This window comes from Strongylocentrotus purpuratus, unplaced genomic scaffold (assembly GCF_000002235.5).
Source record: "Strongylocentrotus purpuratus isolate Spur 01 unplaced genomic scaffold, Spur_5.0 spur5_scaffold_14, whole genome shotgun sequence".
Classification (NCBI taxonomy): Eukaryota; Metazoa; Echinodermata; class Echinoidea; order Camarodonta; family Strongylocentrotidae; genus Strongylocentrotus; species Strongylocentrotus purpuratus.
This window is the reverse complement of record NW_022145599.1, coordinates 7,743,609-7,770,698: the sequence shown is the minus strand read 5'-3', so window position 1 is coordinate 7,770,698 and position 27,090 is coordinate 7,743,609. Positions and strand designations below refer to the sequence as shown.

At 38.5% G+C, this 27,090-nt stretch overlaps 2 protein-coding genes across 2 annotated transcripts; one reads left to right on the top strand and one right to left on the bottom strand.

The window, feature by feature from the left end:
- The first annotated feature begins 1,422 nt into the window (after positions 1 to 1,422).
- LOC753625 lies at positions 1,423 to 7,602 on the top strand. Its single transcript, XM_030984100.1, has 7 exons — positions 1,423 to 1,519; positions 2,295 to 2,558; positions 3,332 to 3,569; positions 4,799 to 5,223; positions 5,670 to 5,827; positions 6,442 to 6,509; positions 7,028 to 7,602. The coding sequence occupies exons 2-7, from the start codon at positions 2,325 to 2,327 to the stop codon at positions 7,078 to 7,080; spliced, it is 1,176 nt and encodes a 391-aa protein (XP_030839960.1). The 5' UTR covers positions 1,423 to 1,519; positions 2,295 to 2,324; the 3' UTR covers positions 7,081 to 7,602.
- A 5,542-nt stretch (positions 7,603 to 13,144) lies between these two features.
- LOC753615 lies at positions 13,145 to 24,274 on the bottom strand. Its single transcript, XM_001182835.4, has 3 exons — positions 23,829 to 24,274; positions 16,343 to 16,649; positions 13,145 to 15,222 (listed from the first exon to the last, which is right to left on the bottom strand). Exons 1-3 carry the CDS (start codon positions 23,914 to 23,916, stop codon positions 14,943 to 14,945), a joined length of 675 nt encoding a protein of 224 aa, XP_001182835.3. The 5' UTR covers positions 23,917 to 24,274; the 3' UTR covers positions 13,145 to 14,942.
- Positions 24,275 to 27,090: the final 2,816 nt, after the last annotated feature.

The following is a 27,090-nucleotide window of genomic DNA, read 5'->3' as shown; positions in this document are numbered from 1 at the left end:
CCGCCCCTGCAGATGAAATTATGTTCTATGTTGCAACATGAGGGCTTGAGTTTGTATCACAGAATTTTGCAAGTTACACCGTATTCTGCTTGGATGGAGAGAGGAAGAAAAATCATCAAAAAGGGAAGATTAATATAGATTTGTAATATATTATAGCTAAATTGCACCGACATAATTACCTTCCACATAATTATCAATATTTGTAATTGTTATTACAACTTTTTAGCAAAGATACGTTAGATTGATGTTCACTTTCCTTTAATATGAATATATTTCTCTTAAAATAAGATTTTCTTCACTTCACTGTTGTTTGAGTACATGATGAAATAGTAAATTCGTTATATTTGCGTTAAAATACATGTATTTGCTTTTTTATTTCACGTTGACTCTTTTGTAAACACCGTTAAATGTTACCATTTTAAAATGATTATCATCGCTTGCGGTTGTTTGTATCATCCTTATAAAACCCAAAGTTGTGAGTTCTCAACAAGAAATATGAAATAAACTGTGCTTGCCTATATTGATCGAAATACCGAGATCCCGGCCCCCCCCCCCCCACTCAGTGTTATTTAGGGTACGCATATGCTCGTTCCCTCTTTTTGAAAGCACCCCCTATCTGAGGACTGCCAACATTTCCGATCCCCCCTTTCGCGGGCTTTTCGCGGGCTTTTCCTGCCTTAGAGACCCCCCTAAATCAGGAAAAATGCTCAATGTACCCCCCCCCCCTAAATTCTAAATAACTTCTCAGGAGTCCAAAGAGATGAGAGAAAAAAAGGAAAAACACCCCCTTTTTAAAGAAATCTCCGGGTGAAAAGTCAAATACAACCCTTTTTTTACAATTCTCGGGCCGGACTTTGTCGCACGAAAAGCACCCCTTTACCGGATATTTTGGCAACACGCATGCGGTCATTCCGACCCCTGAGTGTGGGGGGGGGGGGGGGGGCGGGACCGAGATAGCCAATTGAAGAGAAAAACAATCCTTTGTAAATCTGTTCTCGTTCTGTTCCAACCAATATACGAAGAGGTTGATTCCAAAAGGGGCTAAATCCACATTAGACCGAAATCGATTTGTATTTATTATTATAAAAAAATCTTTTGCGAGAGAGTGAAAGAAAGAGGGGGAGTGAGGTTTTGAAGGAAGGGGAGGAAGGGGAAGGAATGGAAAGTAGAGATAGTGTGCGAGATAGAGAGAGAGAGAGTAGGAGGATTAAATCAAGAGTGTACATAATTCCTCAGACTAGACCTTTTAAAAGACTTTTAAAAACTTCATTATACATGTTCTGGTCCGTAGTATTTTATTTTGAAGGATGTCACATCTTGTATCCAATTCACTGCAATACTAACGGATAGCCAGGGCGTACTACGTAACTAAGTCAGAGTAGCCTAACTTGTCTTTATGCACAGAAACAGAAATCGCAGTGAAGTAGAATCTCTTGGAATATAAGGTCTTCTAAGTCTGCCCGTGTTGAGCTCTAAGAATAAAATAAACCAGGGTTACTCCAAAATAGAGCTTTATCAGGTGAGTTATCTTTGAAGATTTAGCTTAATTTAGTGTTGCTCAAAATAAGCAATGAAATAGTAGTTGTTAAATTTTATTCTGAGGTTGTGCATATATTAGACTGGGGATTTCCAAGATTTTGCAATCGACCGTGGTGTGTCCCATTCATTCAATTTCATGTAGGTACCGGGCGCGGGCATCGTACCGGTAACAACATGTTTAGACTTTAGTTGATTTTTTTGGTATGTTCTAGTAGTCTAGAGCATCTCAATGCGGGGCAGCGTTTCTCGAAATCGTCTTAACTTCAAGTTCACCGACATCCCATTGAAACGCGTGTTAAACTTAATACACGCGTTTCAATGGGATGTCGGTGAACTTGTTGTTAGGTCTAGATCTATGACAGTTTCGAGAAACGCTGCCCTGGAGTCACAGGTCAAAAATGGATACGAAGGTACACTAGCGCCACTTGTTTTGTTATGAAAATGATCGCTCTGCTCAGACCAGATCAAAGTCAAAATGATTTTTTTCTTTCTAGAATCACTTATACATATACAGTGTGTACTTGTAGAAGGTTACTGACGTATTTGAGCCTCCTCCTCCTATTCTCCGTCTTCTCATCTTCCTCTTTGTTTTTGTTTTCTTCTTTATTCTTCCTCTACTCCTCTACTTCGACTCTAAAAGTAAAAAATATGTTTATCTAGATTTACTTTAGAACTTCTCTTTCTAAAGAAGACATAATTTAAAGCCTTAGCATGTACAAATGCCAACAATTATTATTATATCTTGTCAACTCTAGATCGACCGACATCTACTCTCAACTAGAAGTATGAAATGCCAATCAGTAAAAGAGGTTAACATTGAGAAGCAAGACGCAGAAATGGACCTGTTGGACTTAGAGGAAGAAATCTTCATGGATTGTGTCTTTGATGTCCCATCCGAAGAAAGGTCACCTCCTCCTTCATATGCAACGCCCCCTATGTTTGTTCCATCGATTGGCCGAGGTGTGAGAAGAGCTATCAACCCATTGGACATTCCCCTTCCACAGGCCTACTATGACCAGGTTAGTTACTTACATTACTTGTTGTGGTGGTGGGGGGGGGGAGGGGGGGAGGGGGGGGGGGGGGGGGGGGGGGGGGGGGGGGGGGGGGGGGGGGTCAGTGCTTCCACAGATGGACCAATTTGCCACTTCTGGTTACTATGTATTCTTCCTTTTCAGCGTTAAATGATAATGCTGTTTCAGCATTGATGAATTCTTAATAAAAGGATTTTTAGAACAAAGAAAAGACCATCAGTAAAGGAGAGTCAGTACTACTGTGTTTAGTGTTGTCGTACTAGTATGGAAGCTTAAATGTGCAGCAAGAAGATGACTTGTCCAGGTCAGGAAGACTAGGTGTTAAACATGTTAAAAGACACTAAGGCGCCACGTTTTAGAATGCAAGATCGTGACTTATTAAAACTACCAGGGCGCATTGTAAGTCCCAGGAGCCAGTTGCTGAAACTCGCCAAGACACCGTTGGTAAGTCAAGGTGGCAAAACTGTGAGTTTTAACAAGTCGCCTTCTCGTCTTAAACATGACACCTTGGCGAGTTTAACAAGTCGCCTTCTCAATGCACGTTTAAGTTTCTGTATACTAGCCCATGTGTTATGAATGTTAATTCTGTTATGCTTTCTTTTATTTATTTTATCTTCTCTCTTTCTGTTTGTCTCTTTCTATGTTTTTTATGTCTATCTCTCATTATCCCTCTCTCTATATCTCTCTCTGTCTCTCTTGCTGTCTTTCTCTCTTTTTCTATCTCTTACTGACCATCTTTTTCCTCCCTCATCCATACATAGCTAGAGCGAAAGCGGAAAGCCACCCATGATATAGGGAACCCTCTGTCTTCTCGGCCTGTTAACGGTGCCCCTAAGCCTAAAAGAGGAAGTGGAAGAAGTTCTACGCTACCCGAGCGAGTGCCCCGTCCCCATCCCAGAGGCAGAGGCAGAGGGAGAGTGATGGAAGATGCTTTCAAGAAGACCAAACCCAGTGTATTGCAGGTCAAAGAACTTGAACGTATTGGATTACCTAATAATGGTGAGCACCCCCACCTCGATTTAATTTAAAATGCCAACATAAAACCACTAAAAATGGGGAAAATAATCACTGCTTTTAATACTTTTTCTCTGTTCATTAGGCTTATAATAATCAAAGATGATATTTCATGTGGATCAATTTTTTCAACAAAAATAAATGAAAAGGTCCATTGCTCTTCTTGATCCTTCCAAATTTACTTTAGGACTATTGTATTTAAAAAAAAAAAAAATTTAATCACACCAGTAGACATCTCATACACTGCATGAAAGACTTATTTTGTTCTGCTTGGTTTGGTGTAGCAGTTGGTATTTTGAAAGAGAAGGATGACAGCAGATATTCACAGAAATCATATCCAGTGAGGAATATATTTTAGTTTCTGTTAAATCACTGTAAAAAAACTCCCAAAACTATCATCATGGTTTCAAAATTTTGAATGTGTGGAGCTGGGACCAAAGTTGTGCTCACCTTTGAAGAAATTGTGCTAGAATTTTACATTTTGGGCTGATAAAATCTCCTTCCAGTCTCCAGATTCCAGAAGTGAATTTTTGAAGAATGCCCAATCTTCCAAGGATTTATTTGTGTATTTAAAGAGTTGATTCTTACCTTCATAATAGTGATCTTCAACAAATTGATGTAATGACAAATAGAAATGATTAACAGACTTAAGATATCTAGACTGTGGGCACTAAACTTCTGTTGTTGGGAGTTCATTGCTGGATGGAGCTACCACTTTATCCTCATCACTTATTCATGTACTGATTTGAGATCCAGAAGTTGGATTAATGTATTAAAGGTAAAGACCAGTATTGGAAACGCCCCCATTTCAAAAAATGAAATGGAAGCTCTCATTACCAATCATGTGAAAGAATATGTTTTGACTAATACATGATGATAAAAAATTTGCCGGGAAACCGCCTACTAATTCATATATTTGGTATATTTGTTTCTCTCATGGTCTGTGAGAGATATAGGGTAGTCCTATAAACATCTTTCTGTGTATAGTGCTTGTAACTTTACGAAGAGTGGGCCAAATTTCTTATCATTTTGATGATTCCGGAACCTTGCAGATGCTAGATGCTAGATGATCAACCTTTTCTGATCGATTCTACAACGTTTCTTTCACAATACAATCGCATGACTATAACTGGTCTTTACCTTTAATAACGTGAAACCAGTTGTAGCAAAATGAGTTACTTAGTAGTGTCGGATGACATTATATTCTTTCTCAGGAAACGGAGATGTAGAAGAAGGGAAAGCCCGTTTAATGCAGATGTTCTTGGGACGGCAGTCTCAGTTCGAGATCGAGACAAACTTCAATGCGCAGTATGACTCCTCTGGCTCGTCCATCAGGTCCGCACCGACCTTTGACCTCAGGAATGACAAGGACTTCCCTGACATGATCTCCAAGGTGATGAAGGGGATGCCGTTCAAATCGTCCGTCGGAGGCTCGCTAGATGAGAACCTGAGGAGAAGAGCTAGAGGTCTTATAACAAAAGGAAAATGTCAAAGTTCTGGGGATGATGGTGTGTCGTCTAGCGATGGTACTGGTGAAAGGAGAGGTAAGAGATCATCATGCGATGCTGATGTGGATACAAGCTATGAACCTCCAATGTCACAGCACAGAACAAGATCAGCCGATGAAAACAGCTCACAGGTTCGAATACCCCTTCAAAGGGTAATTTTTTCCTTACCAGACAGACTGAAACAATGACATTCCTTATCATTCATTTTTTAACATAATTAATTTATAACTATTGAAAGAAGTTGCTTGTTTGTATAAGATTCATTGGTTCGAACCTGCAGTAAATTGCAAAGCTATTAAATGTAACCTTTTCTTTACGTTGTCATGTCACATCTTTTTAAAGCTTTTTATACTCTTTCATCTCATGTCAAAGCCTTAAAAGATCCCAATGTGTCAGAGTTGAATAAACTACCATCTATTTCCCATTTTTCGATTTAGGCTCTCAAAGGAACAAATGTGTGAGAGTCGATTGGACTCCCCTCGAAAGGCTCTAATCCATTTAGTTATCACTAGAATCTTCCCAGAGTCTTTAAAGGGTTTCAAATGTTCGTATAATAACTCTTTCATTTTGTGTCTAGGTTCTTGAAGGTCCCAATGTGTTAGAACTGACAGGACTACCAACCAATCTAAGCAAGGAGGATCTAGGGGACCTGCTGATGGGGTGCGGTGAGATTGTAGAGATGAGACTACTCCGGGATACAGACCTGGGAGCATGTATAGGACTGGCGTATGTCAGGTAAGACGCTTACTGCATTTTAAAAGTTCTGATAGGCTTTATAGTGGGTGTAAAACAAGTTCATCAGTCATTTAAGCCTTCTACAGAGTTGCAATGGAAAACTGAAGAAGGAAAAGTTTTTGGATGATCATACATTACTCATAACAGGCATGTGCTAGGTATATGTGAAATCATAAAATATGCAACATACTGATTTAAAAATCAAAATAAATACTTTTGCCTGTTTATATTCTCCATCACTCTCTCTCTCTCTCTCTCTCTCTCTCTCTCACTCTCTCGCTCTCTCTCCACATTCTGTCTCACATATCTCATTCCTATTATTTATCGTCTGTCTCTCTCTCTCTTTCTCTCTCTCCCTCACTCTCTCTCTCTCTCTTTCTCTTTCTCCTTTTTGTCTAACTATTTGTCCTGTCTTTCATGTATTTTCTGATTCTCTCTCTATCGCTCTCTCTTTCGCTCTCTTTCGCACTCTCACTCTCTCCCTCTCTCCACATTCCATCCCACATATCTCATTCCCTATTATTTATCGTCTCTCTCTCTCTCCCTCCCTCCCTCCCTCCCTCCCTCCCTCCCTCCCTCCCTCTTTCTCTCTCTCGTCCTATTCCCACCAACAGGATGGAGAATGAAGAAGCCTGTGAGTTGGCAGTCTCATCCTATCATGACATGGAATCCCCTTTTTCTGGTGAGTACGTCACCCAGTCGGCCACGAAGAAGCTAAAAAATGTCAGCAAGATGATTTTTTTTAATATATCACTCAACATATATGAATATATCAGATTTATTGTTGGCATTGTTATCATTCTAATCATGCAGTGAGATTATAGTCTGCTCACTCAGCGCAATGACAGAAGGGCGCCAACTTTCAACCATTTCACCCAAATTTAACACCTTTTTAGTTCTCCACAGGTTATTCTTTGAAAATATACAAATTTTCAAATGTAATTTGAGATTTTGTATGAGTGCGTGTACTTTGGTTACCATTTTTGTCAGATGGATAATGAGACAGAAATGCCCCTTTGATTGAAAATTTGATAAAATCCCGACTTTTATCAAATCAAGTGATGCTGCAACGAGAGGGATATCTCATACATCGTTATATTTTGCATATACAGTGAATTTCTGAGAGAAATGTTCTGTTCTGGTATTCACTCTATCCTTATCTTTCCATTTTGTTCATGATTTTTTTTCTTTTCATGACAGACAGGTACGATGGCGAGGTACCACAGCTTTCGGTTAGAATCCTTCGATCATGATGATGCATGCTGGGATAGGTCACATAAGTTGCTTCAGGATGCAACATACAGATGCATTGACAGATGGGTCAGGACTAAGGTGTACAAGCGGAAAATTTTCCAACGGGATTGGAGACAGTCCCTTGAATTGTCAGTGAACGGAGCAGCTGGAGGGCACCAGGCCCCACTGGGCAGAGCTCAGGATTGTAATGGGTGATACAAATGTTGCAAAATTGTTTTTGAGTTTCTGATAGTGTAACTCTATTATCAAATAAACATTTACTTTACTTGTGCATGTATTAAAGAGAACTTTTGCTGAGCTAGCACCATGAGCATCCCTGAACAGTGTGTGCGCTCTATAAGTTTACACTATTATTAGCAGTAGTAGTAGTAGTAGATGAAATATTTCTTTGGCCTGTACCAAACATATTGGTTTGGTTCGATTATTGTTTTACCTGACTGCTAAGAAAGCATGTATTTATGCTTTTAAGTAAGCAACCAGGGGACTGAGGGCCCTACGTCCTCTCCAAGGGACTTGGTAATGAGGATTAATGCCTTACCAAAGGGCACAAGCGCTTTGACTTGGTTTCGAACCCGGGACCTCTAGGTTAGGAGACCACTGCTCTACCACTGAGCTATCACCCCTCCTCTTTTATATGACATACATGTTACATGCTTTATATTTGAAAGGTAATATGCAGTTCATATCAGTTCATATTACGATATTTGCAAGAGGTCTTGATTGCCGATTACCCCACTGTGCATCAGAAACGATGTATTAGGTTTGGGGTAAGGTCAAAGTTAGGATTAGGAATATGGTTAGAGTTATTTTTGTGGTAGGGCATTCTGCAAAGTGCTAAGAGATTGCTTCAAAGACGCCATCTTGAATACAGTGGAAAGTTGTTGAAAAGGGCTCTGACATAACAAGATACCTGATACAACAAGGAAATGTTGATGGCCATTCTCATTATATTTGATTTGATTTGATGAGCTTCTAGCTCAAAGCTGGTCATGTAGATTCTAATACAGAAGCTCACCTAAACACTTCTACAATATCTTGAACAATGAATAATGTGGTGTATTTGACTTTAGCAAGAACAAATCATGTCTTGTGAAAGTATGTAGAGCAATATTTTGGGGGCAAGATGAAGAATATATTATGATGATCCACTAGGCTGGTAAAATGTTGTCATTTTGACTAATGTTGGTGTGCTGCAAAACCAAGAGAGATGTTGGGAGGAGTGATTTGAGCCAGGGAAATACCTGTTATATAGAATGTTCTTTAACTGGAGGGTGAAGGTCTGAAGGATCATTTTGAAATGATCAAAAACTTTATGAATTAGAAAAAAAGAATATGTTATTAGGGTTTTTGTACTAGAATTATCAAACCTCATGCTATATTGAAGTACTTTGGATCAAATGAACCATCCAGGGTTGATGATGAACATAAATGCTGACTGATTTTGCTGTTATTGAAAAGTCTGTGGTTTATATTGATTAATTGATCAATTTGATCTAAATTATCAATTAAATCATATTTGACACAAAGGCTGAAATCTTAAAATGAAATTCTGTGCATATACTAGACTTATCGTTCAAATCATTATTTCTAGTTAAATTTAAAAGTTGTTGTAAAAGTACATGTATCAAGGTAGCAAATTTTATCTGAAAACTGCCAATTTTCAAGTATAGCAACCAAGTGCAATTTTCTGTCAAAATGCAAAGTAATTGCCGTAGCCTCCTGCAAATTACTCACATAATTTTAAGCAGTGAAATGATCAAGTGTAGCAATTGTTAAGGGGCAAACTTTCTAGAAAACCATTGTGAACTTGCTTGATGAACTATTCAAGAGGTTGTAAGGTAAAATGAGCTGTTAAAGGTAAAGACCAGTTTTGGAACCCCCCCCCCCCCCCCCCCCTCTCAAAAAAATGAAATGGAAGCTCTTACTACCAATCATGTGAAAGAATATGTTTTAACTAATACGTGATGATACAAATTTTGCTGGGAAACCGCCTAATAATTTATGTATTTGGTAAATTATTATATCTATCCGGACTGGATAGATATAGATCTGTGTACAGTGCTTGTAACTTTACCAAGACTGGGCCAAATTTCTTCTCATTGTGATGATTCCAGAACCCAGAACCTTGCAGTACACACCAATACTTCTTTGTTAGATGATCAACCTTTTCTGATCTATTCCACAACCTTTCTTTCACAACGCAATCGCATGGCCAGAACTGGTCTATACCTTTAAAAATTCATGAAGGATGGAAAACTCCTTTAAAGGGAACGTACCCTTATAGGTATAATGTGCAATTATCCCAGCTTGCCATCAATTGGCAAGACAACTATGATGAAGTTGATACTTTAAATTTTCTGACAAATTTAATGAAATGAAATGCCAATTTCTCCATCAAATCAAGATAATTTTCCTCTTAAATTTCTGGATCTTGCATCTTGAGCTTATGTCAAATCCTGCCATTCACCAGAGCCATCTATATACAGAGTTTGGTCATCTTGGCGTCAATAGGTCACAACATGGCTTCTATTCTTTGCTTTTGTTCTTGCTCAACAGAGAATTAGAAACTGGTTGGTCAAACTCATTCTGATATAGCACCATCTGTTGTCGTGTACAACATGTAATTGGAATTTTGACTTGAAGGTACAGAATATTTTAACAAACTATGTTACTAGTTGCTAATTTGAAAAGTACATTGTAAAAACAAAACTTATTAAAAATCCTCAGAAACATTTTCCCCTTCTTTTAAACCTTTCAGGGAACTTAACTTCACATATCTACGATGTTCACAATAACATTAAAAAAAAAAATCATACATGTATATATATATATATATAATACATGTAAATTTAAAACATTATCTTAGCATATCAGTTAAAGCTTTTACCTGTTTTTCATTAACATTTGCTTTTGTTTTAGAATAGAAATGAGACATCAATTTATATTCAAATCAGTTAAAAAAGTTCTACCATTCAATTTGTTTTTTGTTTTCAACTAGTAATAATAAACATATTCAGCATAATTAATCAAAATGTTTGCCAAGTAATTATCTAACTTGCCTATTTCATATCCAATCACTAAAGTCTTCTCATTTATGTTGATATCTAATCCAAACAAATGATATATCAAACATGTTGCAATTTTCAACTCATATGTGATGTTTCAATGGTATTACAATCTTCACATACATAATCTTGTTTAATTTTCCATTTATATACGTTATATTTTGACTGTAAAAACATAAAAGGAACAGTTTAAAATTAAATCGTTTTATTATGTTATTTCGTATAGCATTGAACTTAAACTTTCAATCGGAGGACAGTACTAATCGTTGCTGCCAAGCATGATCGGAAATATATCATGTTCCATGTCAAGGGCATAGCATCTTTAGAACATTTTAGAATGAGGGGTTCTCAAACCCAAGTTTGCTGAAAAACTTACATGAACAATCATCTACTCAATGCTGAAAACAGCAAATACTTTCTGACCCAGGCGCGTACGCAGGATTTTTTCAAGGGGGGGGGGGGGGGTTTAACATTTATAAATTATAAATCGGGCCGAAAATTTTGCAACGACTCAGCCAGCCGCTAAATAAGCGGGGGGGGGGGGGGGGGGGGGGGGGGGCATTTCTTTTTTTTTTTTTGGTCTCGAAATTTGAAAATTTGACATTTTGCTCGGTGGGGGGGGGGGGGGTAAGGTAAGCTTTTTTAGGTCAGCCATGGGATTTTTTTATTTTTTAAATTTTTTTTTTGTAATAAAAAAAAAAATTAAAAATCCAAAGGGGGGGAGGGGGGGGTTTACACACACAAAAATACCAAAGGGGGGGGGTTTTAACCCCCAAACCCCCTTCTTCCCCCCCCCCCCCCCCCCTGTGTACGCGCCTGTTCTGACCTATTTATCTTTCTGCAACGGTTCTGAAACTTTGGCAATATGAGGTTAAGCAGATGTCGTTACAATGATTAATGTAATGACAGATGTAAACAATTGAGAGAATTGGAATTTATGAGATTGTAAAATTTGTCTTGTCCAGTAAATCTTGTGAATTCAATATCACCCTTGATATGTTATTGTTAATGACTTACAATTGAATACATTTCAAGAACGATTGCTTTCACATTATGATTGATGATACATGAGTATCAAATAAAATTGCAACTCAAAATTTGTTAATGAAAAATAAAATGGATTTGTATTCTAAACCGATGCCATGATTTAATTTGTCATTTATCTTTGTCCACCAATATGTTACCCCACTCCAATTTTTTGCTTTATTCCCCCCCCCCCCGGTCCACCTTCTCTCTCTCTCTCTCTCTCTCTCTCTCTCTCTCTCTCTCTCTCTCTCTCTCTCTCTCTCTATGTCTCGGCCTCTCCCCCTTTCTCTTGCTCTCCCATCTTATTTTCTTTATCGGTCTCTCACTTTCTCCCCCCGTCCCCCTTTTTCTCTCTGTCTCTCTACATCTGTCTGCCGCCCCCTCTCGTCTTCTCGTATGGTTTCTGTCACTCTCTTTACTGCTTTATCTCCTTTCCACTTGTTTAGACCAATCATTCACCTCGCCTTCTGCATGTTAAATTATCTCTCGTGCTCTTCCTCCGTAAACGATAAGATCTTCGTGCGTTAGATTCGCACGTGTTTGAAAGCATGACATAAATCGGACGTGCTGTAATCGGTGTAACTTTGTTTTGGGTCAAACGCGTCTTTCAGTTCGAATTTCCTGGGGATAGTCTAGCGCAATCAGAAAATAAAAGATTAAAAAGATGACGACAAATTAGACATAAGGTTACTTATTGTGTGAGCCATGCAGGCGTTTGGAACGGATACAGGACCCTGAATTGATTCAGTCATCGTAATCATTATTTGTAATAACTATTACCGTGCCCTGTTACCGTGTCACCGCAACGTTTCCAACATGTCTTTAAATAACTAACGGGGTATTCTATGCATACTTTTTACAAGATTATGTTGTTTTATCCACTCGGCGAAATATGAGAAAATACAAGGAAAGAGAAGATAAATGTAGGCCTTCCATGGAAAAGACGAGAGAGAGAGAGAGAGAGAGAGAGAGAGAGAGAGAGAGAGAGAAGAGAGAGAAAAGATAGAGGGGAAAGAGGGAGAGAGAGAGCGAGAGTGAATATGAGATATACAAGTAATAAGAGATTAAGAGTAATAATACATGTTTGAGAGGGATTCGACTAGATAGGGAAAAATAAAATACACGAAAAAGATCCATTCGCCATTTAGAACACATAAAATTAATTGTATCATTTATCTTTTCCCCCACAAGTATAACGGGCCTGGCCTGCGCATTCCATAGAAATCCATTTATTTCATGGATGTTACAGATCTGGGGCTGGAAATAAACCACGGAAATGCAGATTTCTTGTACCCACCCCTCTTCCCTTTCTCCGATCCTCTCTCATCCCTTTCTTTCTGGACTTGCTCTCTTCAGTTTCCTCATTACATGTCTCTTTTCATCCCTCTAAAATGTACTATTCCGCTTCCTTTCTCACAAACGAATCACATTTGTCACAAACATTTCCGTTCTCGATCATGAGCTCACACTCGTTATTAAAATGTGTGGCGTAAGGATACTACATATTCCGATGAGAAAAAGCAATTGACTAGCTGTACCCGCAATTAGGCTTAGTATGCATATTAGGCCTATACTTTTGTGTGACTGAACGATAACAATAAACAGACCAAATAAATACGATTAGAAAAATAGTTTGACATTCCAAATGACTATTTTTATTTACAACATTTCTTGAAATATTATATAAAGTTATATACACATGAACGATAAAACCACTCTCACACACACATACATGTACAAACATAAAAATTATTATATATAACTCACGACACATTCAAAATGGTTTCACGAGTACGAATTCAGCTCAATAATTAAAAACATCACAATGCATTATTATCATGAAGAGTACTTAAACCAACTCAGCTTCCTATTCAATGCAGCTCTTTTATGCGTTGTCATTAGAGTACCAATAAAACAACCGTTGAAAAGTTGCTCTTTGTATCGGCCATATTCTACAAAAATATTTAAATTCTTTTTTTTTTTAGGGTCAATGAGAAAGTTTTAGTCGGCAAATAGTGCTGACATTGGTGGTGACCACAAGATGGAAAAAGCGAATTAATGACTGGTTTAGTTCATTAAACAAGCATTAACCCCCCCAAAATAGACATTCCAATTGCATTGCATCCGAATTTCGTATGCGCACTATACCATGTGATCTATTATCTTGAAATCAAAATGAAAGTTACGCCCTTTCCTCATTTTAATTGCAGACCAACGTCATGTGACACGAACTAAATCGGTAAAACAATGAAGAAAAAACCCCGACACAATGTGAAAATGACTCAAAGTTAAATGGCTTCCTTTACCGGGTGCAATCTTAACTGCAATATCGATTATTGGTTCCGAGTGCAAAACCAACTTCCCGTTTTGGTGACTTATTCAACTTATGCCTGGTGAAACACGTATACTCTCAATAACAGATTTTACTCTCAACTTGCATCGAGATCTATAGGTTTATAATTTATAAGAAAATTTATTTTTCTTTAATATAGATGGGTACTGATACATTGGTATCCCTTAATAAGGGCAGTGCATTCAATACCTAATACCAAAAACAGACCTGTAATTTCGGGGGGGGGGGGGGTGGAGAAATAAAAAATCTCTTTAGGTTTGCGAGTTAGTTTTGTACTTTTGTACATGTATCTTTTTTTTGGGGGGGGGGGGGGTGTGGGAATGTATCTAGTTCGTGTAAAATGCGTTTATTAAGCATCACGGGATAATTTGCTCGACGTTTCACCCGCAGTCATGAGAGGTCATGATGAACTCGTTCTCTTCTAAACCAATCATTTTGGTCACGTTATAGAGGTATATCCTGTGTCGAAACCTTTGACGTCGTAAACCACATATTTCTAAATGAACTATCTAAACGAATGCTCCTTTTTTGAAAATGATCTTCACTATGAACGAGGTAAACTAAGGTAGATAATAAAAGGTAGATAATAAATATAATTTATTACAAGAAACTAAAATTCACTCTTCATCCATGAATCCTTCACTAATTTCATGAATATCATATGATTATTATTGTTGGAAAAAATGAATAAATATCTGATTCAATTGATAAATAATTGTTGCGCTGTTTACTTTACATAAAATAAATAATTATACATAATAATAATGTCAATGATCAAGTAGGGTCATATTATTGATAACGAAAGATATGGGGACAAACTTCCTTCATAATTTATCATCGTAATTATTATCATAACTTGGTCTGGCGAGAAAAATACCACCAACATCTTGGGAATTCCATCACTGCTGCCTCATTGTTAAGCCGTTGCACAAAAGGTATCAAATTGACTGACGTAGGAGTGCGCCAACGACTGGCTCACGCGGTGTCATTTTTGCCTGGCGTAGGATTACGTCAGTGACTGCGTCAGCAGCATGTGAAGTGCACAGCAAGAGGCATAATCACACCCCTAACAACAACAACAACCTCCACAGGCATGATTAGCGCAGAAGGCATTACAATATGTAATTATTACAATAATAATACTGAGTGGTATAACAAGTCTTTGTACAGCATGGTAAAAGTGCACACACAGCTTCATGTTTTACTAGAAAACAGTACAATCATTGCATCACTGCAATTTTGCGACTTCTAAAAGTTCAAACTGCACACATTAGTACATGTACACCTTGTAAAGTGCAGGGGCGCAGTGAGTGTTCTGCAGACTTGGCGCCCTTCGGAGGAACGCAGCTTTTCGACAACTTGCAGGCGTTCTCACAAATTGCTTTACTCAAGTAGTTCGATCGTGGATCCTAGAGTTCTACACTTTATGATTTTTATGTCTGGGTGTCTTCCTCTGTTTCGAGATGATGTCGATCTGGAGAGGGAGCTCCAGCATGATGGGCATGTCGAACTCGTCGGCGGCTCCGAGCACCTCCTCGTCCAGGGTGTCGATGTAGGCTTGTTTACAGCAGCGCTGGAATTCCTCAGACAACCTCGGCACGGCTCCTGAGACGCATTTACTGTGCTGACGAAGTTCAATGTAGCGTTGTCTGTCTTCTCTGGTGACCTTGAAGTTTCCCAGTCTGTTCGGGTCGTGCCTATCAGCAAAGAATAGGGGAGAAAAAAAGAGAGAAGAAAATAATTGTTGGTTATCTCTCTCTCCTTCTTAAAATTAGTTAGGGTTACCACTTACCAGTTGGTTCATCCAATTAGCCTAAAAAGAGACATCATTCAGATACGTTGGAGTCCCACATGTGCTGGACAATATTAACCCGGAAAGGGGATTGACAGGACATGAATCAGGCTGTGGCCTAAAAACAACCTGGCATCTCTGATGATGATGATGATGATGATGATGATGATAAATAATGATGATTTTGAACGTGTTTTCGTGGCCTTTTTGTTCTTATAGTTTCAAAAGTTCTTGTTCAACATCACGTGTTTTCAGCGTGATCTACCACTGAAATTTGACAATCGATGTCGTGACTTTTAGTCTAAACAACCGTCACTGATAACTCGACTAGTGTGGTTTTCACACTTCATTATTCGGTGAAGTATGTGTTTACGTTTAGTCTCAGACAAGGCAATGATCACTGCTGATGGAAGACTTTCATTCTTGAAAACAACTCCAACAATTCCGACTGTCTCCCCATTGTTGGTACGTGCTCTCCTAACCATTACAGTCTTCCTTTTCTTTTCTCCGCCATTGAATTTCCCTAACGAAAAGTTATTCGGATGTGGTTCGTAAAAGAGAACAATCGGATCTCTGACTCCACCTCCCGCCCCTAGACAAGTTATCATGTAACATGATTGAATGAGAATGCAACTCGAGTGTCATCCAATTTTGAGGGTTTAATCAAATTTGTAAAAGAAGCCCCTGGAATTGTATTTCTTCCTATTACGACAGAGGGGATAATAACAGAGATTGGGATATAGACAGGGATAGAGAACAAACTTAGAGATTGATACAAATAGTGGGATAGAGTGGGGATAGAGTGGGGATAGAGAAGGAAATAGAAAGAAAAAGAGAGAAAAGGATCACGATCTGTAGAGGAAGATAAAGAGAGATAACGATCAAAAGAGAAAGGGACATGGAAAGAGGGAAATATTAATAGAGAATGAAGGAGAGTGAGAGAAGAAGTAGAAGAGCAAAAGGGAGGAAGAGAGGGAGTAAGAAAGAGGGAGTAAGAAGGATAGATAAAGAACGAGAGACCGTACCTCATGATAACCTGTGGCCTGTAGTTCTCAGGATTGCAGAGGAACCCACTTCGTCCAGCCGTGGCGCCCAAGACGCAACACTGACTCTGCGTCTCACGATGGCGCGTCGACGTCGTCAACTTCTGCATCATTGACGTGGACTGAAGATCGGTGGTGGCGAAGATTCCTGTACTTGTCTCCAGTCCTTCGTCGGTTGTGCGCCCACTGCCGACATCTCCTACTGGTACCTCCTGAAAGACGTTCCTCTGGTGTTGTCGCTCCTCCTCCTCCTCTGCCTGTTGTCGCAGTCTTTCCCTCATTAAGAACTCTGCAGGGAGGCACAGAACAAAATAGATTGATTGAATTGAGTAATGCCAATATTATAACTAATGTTCGATGTTTAAAGCCCCTATAAAGTGATGGGAGACCCCAAACCTGATGGCAAAATTTCACTTATATTGTATCATAATTTGAAAGAGGATGTTATTTAAGACACATTGCTACAAGGATTTTCAAAACAAATGTGTTTGAAGTGGAATACTAATGACAGAATACAAAATTTAGGTTTTCTGCGTACTTTAAAATTACTTGTAAAGTAATCTTTCCGAAAAAAATAAAAAGGGAGTGGTCATCTCAGGGGCAATTCCCTGGTCCTCTGTCTGTGGAGACCATGTTCTTGGTAGGCTTAAAAAATATAAGCTCACGAATGTGCTTACCGCATCAAAACATTTTTTACGAGTTTAACGATGTGAGAGGGGGTTTTCCCTAAAAGGTAGAACCTGGCTCGAAGGATTTACTCGGTAAAGGCCGTACATGTACTTTAAATAATAGCAAACGATGCACCTTCATTTTAGTTCTACAGAAATTTATTTATGTGAAACATTTATTTGAAACGATGGGAACATTCTGGGACCTCTCTTCGACCATGAAAGCACCTGTGCAAGGCAACGGGATGCTGCTCCGATCCGGGACAGAGCTGGACAGGTGTACAAACTAAGAACATTTATTTTCTTCTCTTAAACGAACCCACAAATTTATAATTGTTGTATCTTTATAAAGAAGGAATATTTCTCTGCCAAGAGTGGAAGTCGTCACTACTTCATCAGATCAAACTCGACGTGTCGTTACGTAACTAATTTCCTACCAGTTTCCGATCTTAACTCATGGCGCCAGGGAGAAGGGGGGTGGTGACGAAAAGGGGATTCACTTTTCAGTAATTCGTCAAGCTACTTTTCTTTCCATCACATTTTATCTGTTTTGAATGACGCAGACTCAAACATTTGAGGGAAATCGGAACATGCTTTCAAAACAAATATTCTTTTCTTTTGAATTCGACCTGGATGTTGACATGTCATACAAAGGGAAAATCAGAACACGCTATTCAAAACCAATGTTTGATGAGCAGTCATACTTTTTTTTCCTATTTTCAATATTTCTAATCTCGCTGATTATGCTCCGACCCAGTGAGACATTGTAATCGGGTAGTGATAAACTGAAGCTGACAGTGACGTAAAGAGCCGATATATGAGAGGATGTTTCTGAAAGGTATGGTTGAACCAATCTTTAGAATGGAAATAGTGCTGATTTTTAAAAACACGTCTTGTATAACAGGTCGATATAAGGAAAGACATAATGCATGAGAAACGATTACATCATATTATGTTCCTAACATGTTGATGTGGCATACTTTTTTTTTTATCTGCTTAGAGTATATTTTGGAATGAATGTTGTCCATCTCATGATAATGTTGCGACTCCCACTAAGGCAATACACCACGTGGGGTCCGGAACTGAATCGTTTATCGTGCTGAGAAAGTAATAAGCGAAGATAATTGTGTCAGTCGATTTTAGTCATAATCTGCAACTCCAGATCTAGAAGATCAAGACATTAAACAAATGTCTACAGTATAACTAGAAAATGCAGTCCGAGTCTAGACAATAAGAGGGCTACTGGTGTGACGGAAAGGGGCTAAGTGCTAGGACCAACGGTTTTACTCGATTGGTGAAGACAACAAATACTGAAACAGGTCATCGGGTGAGTGGTCGTGTGGGAGGGGTTTCTAATGCTCTTACCCTCCCTAGTCCCATCTTTTATACTATATCTCCTCCTTGATTTTGCCATACAAATGGGGGTCCCCGAGCTGCCCCATAGCTACGCCACTGTCTGCGCCACCGTCTGCAAAAATGTTATCTCTTGAGAAGTGAAACTGAGTGGGCTCCGAGGTCTAATAATGAGGGTTGCGATTGAATAAAATAGATCGCAAGTCCTTCAATTACTTGCAAAATCACGGCAGCCACAAGCCTCTATCATAAGAAAGATAGAGTTACGAGTGGTATCAAATAATTTTTACCCAAGAAAATATTCTGTGAATTGAATTGAGATATTTTGAATGAAATAAGAAATATACACCAAACTAAAAACAAGGGAAACGCTCTCGGCGGTCTCGCCTGCATAACGCACTTCAATATGATAAACCAGAACGTCAATGACGTAGTGCTCATCCGCATCTCGCAACAACAAATATCGTAAATTTTATGTGGTACACTTTTGAACTGGACAAAAAATAAAAATTTGATGCCCTGGAAGGAACATAATTTCATTTCATTTGCATAAAGTACCATAAATAATCAATGGAGCAAAATCTCACAATTCTGTGTAGAAGTTTAGTGTTCCAAATTTAGCTCTACCAGATAAGGCAAACCAAATCAAAATCGGTCAAGAAATGAGGGAAAAGAAGCAATTTTTGTTATTTTTGGAATAAATTTGCATAAATTACCATAATTAATTAATGGACAATCAGAATCAAAATCGGTTGAAAAATAACGAAGAAGAAGCATTTTGAAAATCTTGATGTTGATGCCACAACAAAGTCCAAGTTTGTTGACCTTAAATGACCTTTGACCTTAACTTAGTGACCTGAAATTCTACTCACATGATTGGGAGACTTGATAACCCTATAGTCCAAGTTTCATTGACTAAGAACTTATACTTTCAAAATTATATCAACAATTCAAAAACTTAACCTTAGGTTAAGTTTTCGATGATGATGCTACAACATAGTCCAAGTCTGTTGGCCTGAAATGACCTTTGACCTTAACTTTGTGATCTGAAATTCTACTCACATGATTGGGGATACTTGATTACCCTATAGTCAAAGTTTCATTGACTAAGAACTTATACTTTAAAAATGATATCAAAAATTCAAAAACTTAACCTTAGGTTAAGTTTTTGATGTTGACGCCGTCGCCGTCGCCGCCGTCGCCGTCACCGCCGTCGCCTATGTCTCGCTTTTTGCTACGCAGGCGAGACAAAAATCAAAGAAAGGTATCTGATATCAGAAAATTATGAACTGTGTCAAGCAATGAACCCGATAATTGCATTTTTCCGAAATCATCAACTTGAGAATGACAGCATCCTCAGAGGGTGCTTTCTACAATCTTCAAAAGTTCCCAGAATCTTTTTTTTTTGAAAATTGAGATGAAAATTGAGAAGTAAATAAACCTCCACCCTAAAGATCACCGGTGTTGAATTGGCTTTCCATTTAGCTGTCACGAAACTCTTTGAAAAGTAAGGGATCCCTTTGACCTCTGGAAAGTGGAAATATTCACATATTTTTGCTGATTCGATTGATCCCATTTTTGCGACCCAGCTGCGAGCACATCACTTCATCAGATATCAACATTGATGTCATTCTTTCGGTGGGAAGATATTCGACGAGTCTTTCGACCCAGTGAACTCAATCATGGAACAAGCCTGGTACTCCCCACTACTCCCCGGTCACATCAGCGAGATCGACGCCCGAACGATAACAGACCGAACAGAGTATTACGTTATCCCAGGTTTAGAGTCGCTTTGGTGGTTTGACTGCGGTATAACATCAAAATCGTCTAGAAGTAGTAGTTACGTTATAGGTAGTGATTGGTTGGAGGAACGTAATTCGGATCAATCGCAAGTCTGCCAGATTTGCTTGGCAGGCTATCTATAACCACTCATGTAACGTAACGTCGTGTTAGTTGTAAGAGAATAGTGTGCAAAATAGGCCTTTATCTAATTTGTTTTATTTTTTAAATTCAGATCAATCCTTCAAACTGGGATGCTCATGGTAAACTGATAACAGTTTTGGCACCTCTTAGTCTGTGCTTTGTATTCCACGAATCAAACTTTTTGTTTTGTTTGTTAGTTTTTAAGGACATCACTTACAGTTATATTCCAAAGTGTGCTCAACTTTTGACCGGGCTCGCAAGAAGGATGGACAGATAGGAAACGGATTTCTGCTGTCCGGATCTAAGTGAGTCCTGTGAAAATATATGGCTCTATGATCTGAGAAAGAGGTACCATTCTGATTTAATGAGAGCCTGGACTGATGTCCCTTCTCAGGAATCGACAAAATAAACTAGATAAGAGTCCGAACTTCCTTAGGAATGTATCAAACGATTCTGGACTTATCAATTATTGTGTGTCGGTAAAATTATGTTCTGACACCATTATGGAAAATAGTAAGAGCAGGAAGTTCGTAGGTGGTTTCGGTTCAATTTGAAATGCATATTTGTTTAATTTCATACAATTTGGAGTTGTTTTGTATTGGTTCTTTTTATAATAGTACTATTTTAATGTGCTTTTTCATGATAATCATATTGTGTCAGAATTCGATTTCAATGCACTATTTGAATTTGACTTTGTGAATACCCAGTATAGTTTGTGATTACCCCCCTCCCCCCCCCCCCCCCACTCTCTCTCTCTCTCTCTCTCTCTCTCTCTCTCACTATTCCTCATATCGCCATGACAAGATTACCTACATTAACTTTGTTTATCCATCAGTATAACTGTTTCGATGAGCGCTTGTCTGATAAACACACCTTCCTTTTTCAGCTTCCTTCCTTCCCATTCAGGCTATGCTGGCTATCGAGTACTTTCACAGGTCACTCAGGAAAGTTGGAAAAATTCTCAATTGGTCAATTCACAATACTAAAGGCGTCTATACAGCCCACGATATCGACAATGTCGATCTCGTGAGCTGTCGGTCTACTGGAATAACCCCAAGTTATCGCACTCGTGATCCATTTCCGAGGCATAGGCGGATTTTGGGGATACAACAGGCATGTGCTCCCTTTAAATCTAAAAACAAATTCCCTATAGTTGTGTAAATTTACGGAAACGTGTACACCCCTTTAAACCAAAATAGAAACAAAAAATTGTCCCCTAATTGTACGAATTTTCAGAATTGAGCTCCCTCTTACGCTTGCTCTCTCTCTCTCTCTCTCTCTCTCTTACGTAATTGCTGCATCGACCTCCGATTTACTTTGGGGGCCCTTAACAGATTTGGGGGCCTTTAACAAGTTTGACAGCCCTTAACAACTTAGGCACCCCTAGTAACTTTGGGGCTCTTAACAACTTTGGGAGCCCTACATAACTTTGGGAGCCATTTATCAAAATAACTAATTACCACATCTGTGATAAGTGGGAATCAGAAACACTCAGGTCGGTGTCCTGATGTTGTTTTTCTCAGCAAATTGTTTATCTGTTCGGTAATAAAATGGTAACTATTGTACCAGGGAGTCGGGGGCTCTCCCTAATTATACCACGCGGAAATTGAATTTAAATTCATGCATGTTTAAATCATCAACAACAACAAATCAAACTATTTTTGAGGGGACGTTTCTCAATGATCGGGGGATCGAGCTCAACTAAAGTTCACCAAGTTGACCCCTCCTCTTACAAATTTGACCTTGAATGAGAAATCAAGCTGGGAATCCCAGGTATACGGCTATGGGATTCATATCATGTTCGCCGATATGAAATTCCAGATGCTCCTGATATGAGTATAACTTCAATAGATCTCGTAAGAATACTTTAGAAATATGCAGTATGCTTGCGGTTACACCATGTGAGAGGAGTTTGGGGGAGTCCTGAAAAGGACTATTGGTGATCTTTCTCGTGCAATCCTATTTCTACGAACCTACCCACTACCGAGGTACTCCAAACAACCTGTCACATCATATTAAACCTTGTATTAATATCATAGTTTAAGCAGGTAAGTAATATAATAATGTATAAGCTTGATGGGAGCAGCTACGCTCAGACCCCATGTCGTGCTGTAGGTTAATGACATGGTCTGCCGAAATTACATACAGAGTATCACTAAACCAGTGGGATGTCTCACTTTATATGTATTTTGTTCACTAAGGCTGTGGGAGGGGGGGGGGGGGTTGGCGACAGCAAGCTTATCGCTTTAGTTTGTTCTCATTTCTTTCTTTCTCCCAACAGCTTCCTCCCAAAGTCACGTAATAACACTTTGATTTGTTTCTGCTTTCAAAGAAGAATGAGGTGGTGGAGAGGGTGGCGGTGGTGGTGGTGGTGGTGGTGGTGGTTGTGGTGGTAGTGATGGTGGTGGTGGTGTATTAAAAACTTTTCGACGGTACCTAGTTATTAAGATGAATATTCCAGACTCGACTTGTCTAACAGATAAACATGTTTACAGCGCCTCTTAATTTTCTCTTTAAACCAGCATACGCGGAAAACTTCATGTGGAATGTCCATTGAAGGAAGTTTTGTGAACTCCACTTTTCCATGACTGATGCCTTCTATCATATTCACATGCATGTTTATCGTTATAACAGACAGAACCTAACAATGGATTTTAAGGTGAACTTTAAGTTGTTTACTCCGAGAGCATCTGCGCTGATGTATGGCTCTCGTCAACTTGTAGATTGACCTTGCTCAGCGGGGTTAAATAGGGGGAATACACTTGATGATTGACCCCTCTCCCAATTCCCAGGGACCCCCTTCTCTCTTTCTCTCTCTCTCTCCCCCTTCTCTCTCTCTCTCTCTCTCTCTCTCTCTCCATCCCCTCACTCTCTGTCCTCCTATTTTAGTACGTTTAAAATACAACCCTCCTTCGTAATTCCCATATCTAACTATAATCCTTTGCTATGTCACTTTTCATGTTCTCTTGCTTCTCGTGAAGTTCATTAAACAAGGTCAAAATCCTTGGCAAAAGATGGAAAACAACAACAATGTGTGACGAAGGGTTTTATAAGCACTTACATTCTTTCACGAAGCTCAGCAACCATCAATCATGTTAAGGATTAGGGGTCGAGAATTGACCGAGCTCAAAATCACACAACAATCTTGTCCTACCCTGCACCGGAATTGTTTTTGAGTAAGTCGTTATAAAAGTAAATGTTACGTAAAAAAAACACCAATCAAAACAGAAAATACATGAAATTGTTGTTAATTCTCGCGACTTGTAAATCGAAATCATGAAACCTGCAACCATTGTAACAATATTATAGTAGTATATTGTATACAAGTCGGATAGAATGATACCTTAATTCGGTTTCATGTTCATGTTCATATGACACCATGCAATAATTCCAATAATTCCACGAAATTTCCCCCAAAATAGCATTTTAGTATTTTGGGTCATTTTCCGTTTTAATTTCTCCCACTACACTGGTTCATTGAAAATGACACTTCAACATAGTGTAAATAAAAGATTTTAACATACCTTCAAGTGGATCTGTGAATTTCACTGCTGAGACGATACTTGAATACGAGACGAAAACCAAGAGCAGTTGTAATATTGTCGACTTCATGATGATTGTAATGATGATATAACTTCAACCTTTAGAAGTAGAGTTCTGAATCAAAGTGTCAATGCCAGGCGATGCGATTGTGAGCCACGTGTATACCGGCGTCCGTCCCCTATATATATGTACCTGAAAGCATTCAGTCGTAAAAAAAATAAGCCCTTCCAACCGGCAGAAAGCTCACAATTTCTTGCTAGTTAGCTGCAAAGACAGATCACTGAATAAAAATATGTATCTGCAAGAGCTCATGAAAACGTTCGATGTTATCGTGGGTAGGTGTATTGATGAGTTTGTTTGGAACTCGAGCTCTGAATGTTCTTAGGGTGATGTTCGCTAGGGTGATCGAAGTTACTACTAAACCCAACGTGGAATCACACGGCAGGTTATCAAATAAAAACACAACAAGCTCCGCCCACGTTGTTGTCATTACTGGCTAACAGGTGGACAGTGCCACTTGCTCATTGGACGAGAGAGAAAAGTGGTACGACATTTTGACGAATGACAATCGCGAATGACTCAGCATTGCGCACGCCCCTTGACACACCCCTTTCGAGTTGAATTACGGCTGTGTTGTTGTTTTGCGGTTGAGTGATTCACGATGTAAACATAAACTGTAAAGTGGATTTTTATTTCGTCCATTTGACCTCTCTGTCTTTTATAGATGTCAGGGTTAACCGACGACATTTACGAGAGAAGGAATGCTGATATGAAAATGTTAGAAACAAACGGTTTTCATCTTTTTCAGAATGACATGATTGGTCCAGAAGAAATGGCACCATAATCGTCATATGAAAACGTCTCTATAATATGACAAGTTCCTAAGTTTTTCTATATCGACAAGAACAATAGAACAGGAACTAGGAACTAGGACTGTCTAAGTGCAATTATAAAGTAGCAACTATTTCATGTTTTATCACCGTCATACATGTCTTTCTTCTAATTTCAACATGTTCACGCACGTGCTTGAAGATGAAGACTTTCGACCATCAATCATTAGAATTTCTAAGCACTCTGCCAAAGCTGATAATCATACCGCTCTCGAACATATATCACTTATCACCTTTTTAACTTTGGAAAGACATAAAACTATATCTACGTCGACATCACGTTCCTCAACAATTCATTGCAGCGAGATTTTCAATATCTCTCTGCTACATTTTCTTGGTATTTCATCTTTCTTAAACAGAAGGTTACTAACGACTCCTTATGAAATTGATTTTATTAAATTGTTTACAATCTTAAAAAGGCCTTCTGGTAAGTATCAAGAATGAAGAAAATAATGATGAAATACTCGTGATAAGAGTGTTGAAAGAGAAATTATTTATCGCTCGTCTTCTTATTCTTCGAAACGTGTTTGGCATTCAGGTGCAAATACGACAATCAAAATATTGGTAGGAGCCTAATTATCAACAAAGTTCTTTCAGAAGCCCTATATCCTCTCATGCTTTCATCGAGGATTTATGACTGATTTTTAAAACAATTTTGCTTCAAAGATTAGCCTCGGTAAAAAATTAACCATGAACCCTCATGCTTTAGAACGAAGGTGAAAAGTTGACAAGCCTTGGAGGTGTGTCTTGTCATTAGGGTTTTTCGTTTGTCACGTTGACATAGTCGACGTCTAATATGTGACGTCATTTCCGCGATCTGCGCATGCGTCGGGTCGTCTGGCGTCGTCAGGCCACATTTGCGAACCCGTTCATCGATGATTTGAGGTTCGTCAGAAAACTAGTGACCCGTCGTCAGAATGACGTCATCTTGCTACATCGCAGCGTAAATCAGAAAGTAAAAACAGAAAGAGAAATTGATAGAATGATTAAAAAACAAAGAATAACATAAGGAAAGACAGAAAAAAAGTGTGATAGAATGATAAAAACAAAGAATAACATAAGAGAAGATGATAGAAGGAAAAAACAAAGAATAACATAAGGAAAGACAGAAAGAAAAGGTGAAAGAAGGAAAAAACAAAGAATAACATAAGGAAAGACAGAAAGAGAAGGTGACAGAAGGAAAAAACAAAGAATAACATTAGAGAAGATGAAAGAAGGAAGAAACGAAAAATAACATAAGGAAAGACAGAAAGAGAAGATGAAAGAAGGAAAAACAAAGAATAACATAAGGAAAGACAGAAAAAAAAGTGTGATAGAATGATAAAAACAAAGAATAACATAAGAGAAGATGATAGAAGGAAAAACAAAGAATAACATAAGGAAAGACAGAAAGAGAAGGTGAAAGAAGGGAAAAAACAAAGAATAACATAAGGAAAGACTGAAGAGAAAGTGAAAGAAGGAAAACAAAGAATAACATAAGGAAAGACAGAAAGAGAAGGTGAAAGAAGGAAAAAACAAAGAATAACATAAGGAAAGACAGAAAGAGAAGGTGAAAGAAGGAAAAAATAAAGAATAACATAAGGAAAGACTGAAGGGAAAGTGAAAGAAGGAAAAAACAAAGAATAACATAAGGAAAGACAGAAAGAGAAGGTGAAAGAAGGAAAATCAAAGAATAACGTAAGGAAATACAAAAAGAGAAAGTGATAGAATGATAAAAACAAAGAATAACTTAAGAGAAGATGATAGAAGGAAGAAACAAAGAATAATATGAGGAAAGATAGAAAGAAAAATGATAGAATGATAACAACAACAATAACATTAGGAAAGACAGAAAGAGAAAATGATAAAGAATAGACAATGGAAAGATAGAAGAGAGATGATGAAGAAGGAAAACAAAGAATATCATAAGAAAAATAGAGAGAGTATAATAGAATAATAAACGAAGAACAAAATAAGAAGTGAAAGAAGGAGAAAATGAATAAGCGCGTGCGGGGCCATTACGTCATCGTGTAGAGAACGTGTGTCAACTTAAAACGAAAAGGGTTATAAGGTAGTGAACAGGACGGGTGTCTGACGTCAATTTGCATCGTTAGAGGACGTGAACGCCGTCCTCGTCCACACAAACGAAAAGCCCCTATTTTCCCTAGAAACCCCCCTCAATCAGGGTCTGTACCTGGGCAGAGAGCACCTGCCCCAGTACATCAAAACCACGTCAAAACACGGAACTTCTGACCACAAGAAACTATGAGTAATGACCACAGTCTCACTCTTCAGTCACGTCAGATATTGTTGTTGTTTAACAACAAAGAATGTGCTTCATGTATTGACCATCTTAAAATCAATGGTGGATCCA

Bases quoted from the DNA above. Each gene is read 5' to 3' on its own strand.
- LOC753625 (XM_030984100.1), top strand. From the start codon at position 2,325: ATGAAATGCCAATCAGTAAAAGAGGTTAACATTGAGAAGCAAGACGCA. The intron at 2,559-3,331 runs GTTAGTTACTTA...ATCCATACATAG, and splicing joins CACAGGCCTACTATGACCAG to CTAGAGCGAAAGCGGAAAGC. The intron at 3,570-4,798 runs GTGAGCACCCCC...ATTCTTTCTCAG, and splicing joins TATTGGATTACCTAATAATG to GAAACGGAGATGTAGAAGAA.
- LOC753615 (XM_001182835.4), bottom strand. From the start codon at position 23,916: ATGAAGTCGACAATATTACAACTGCTCTTGGTTTTCGTCTCGTATTCA. The intron at 16,650-23,828 runs GTATGTTAAAAT...GCCTCCCTGCAG, and splicing joins ATTCACAGATCCACTTGAAG to AGTTCTTAATGAGGGAAAGA. The intron at 15,223-16,342 runs GTACGGTCTCTC...CTTTGCTGATAG, and splicing joins AGGCCACAGGTTATCATGAG to GCACGACCCGAACAGACTGG.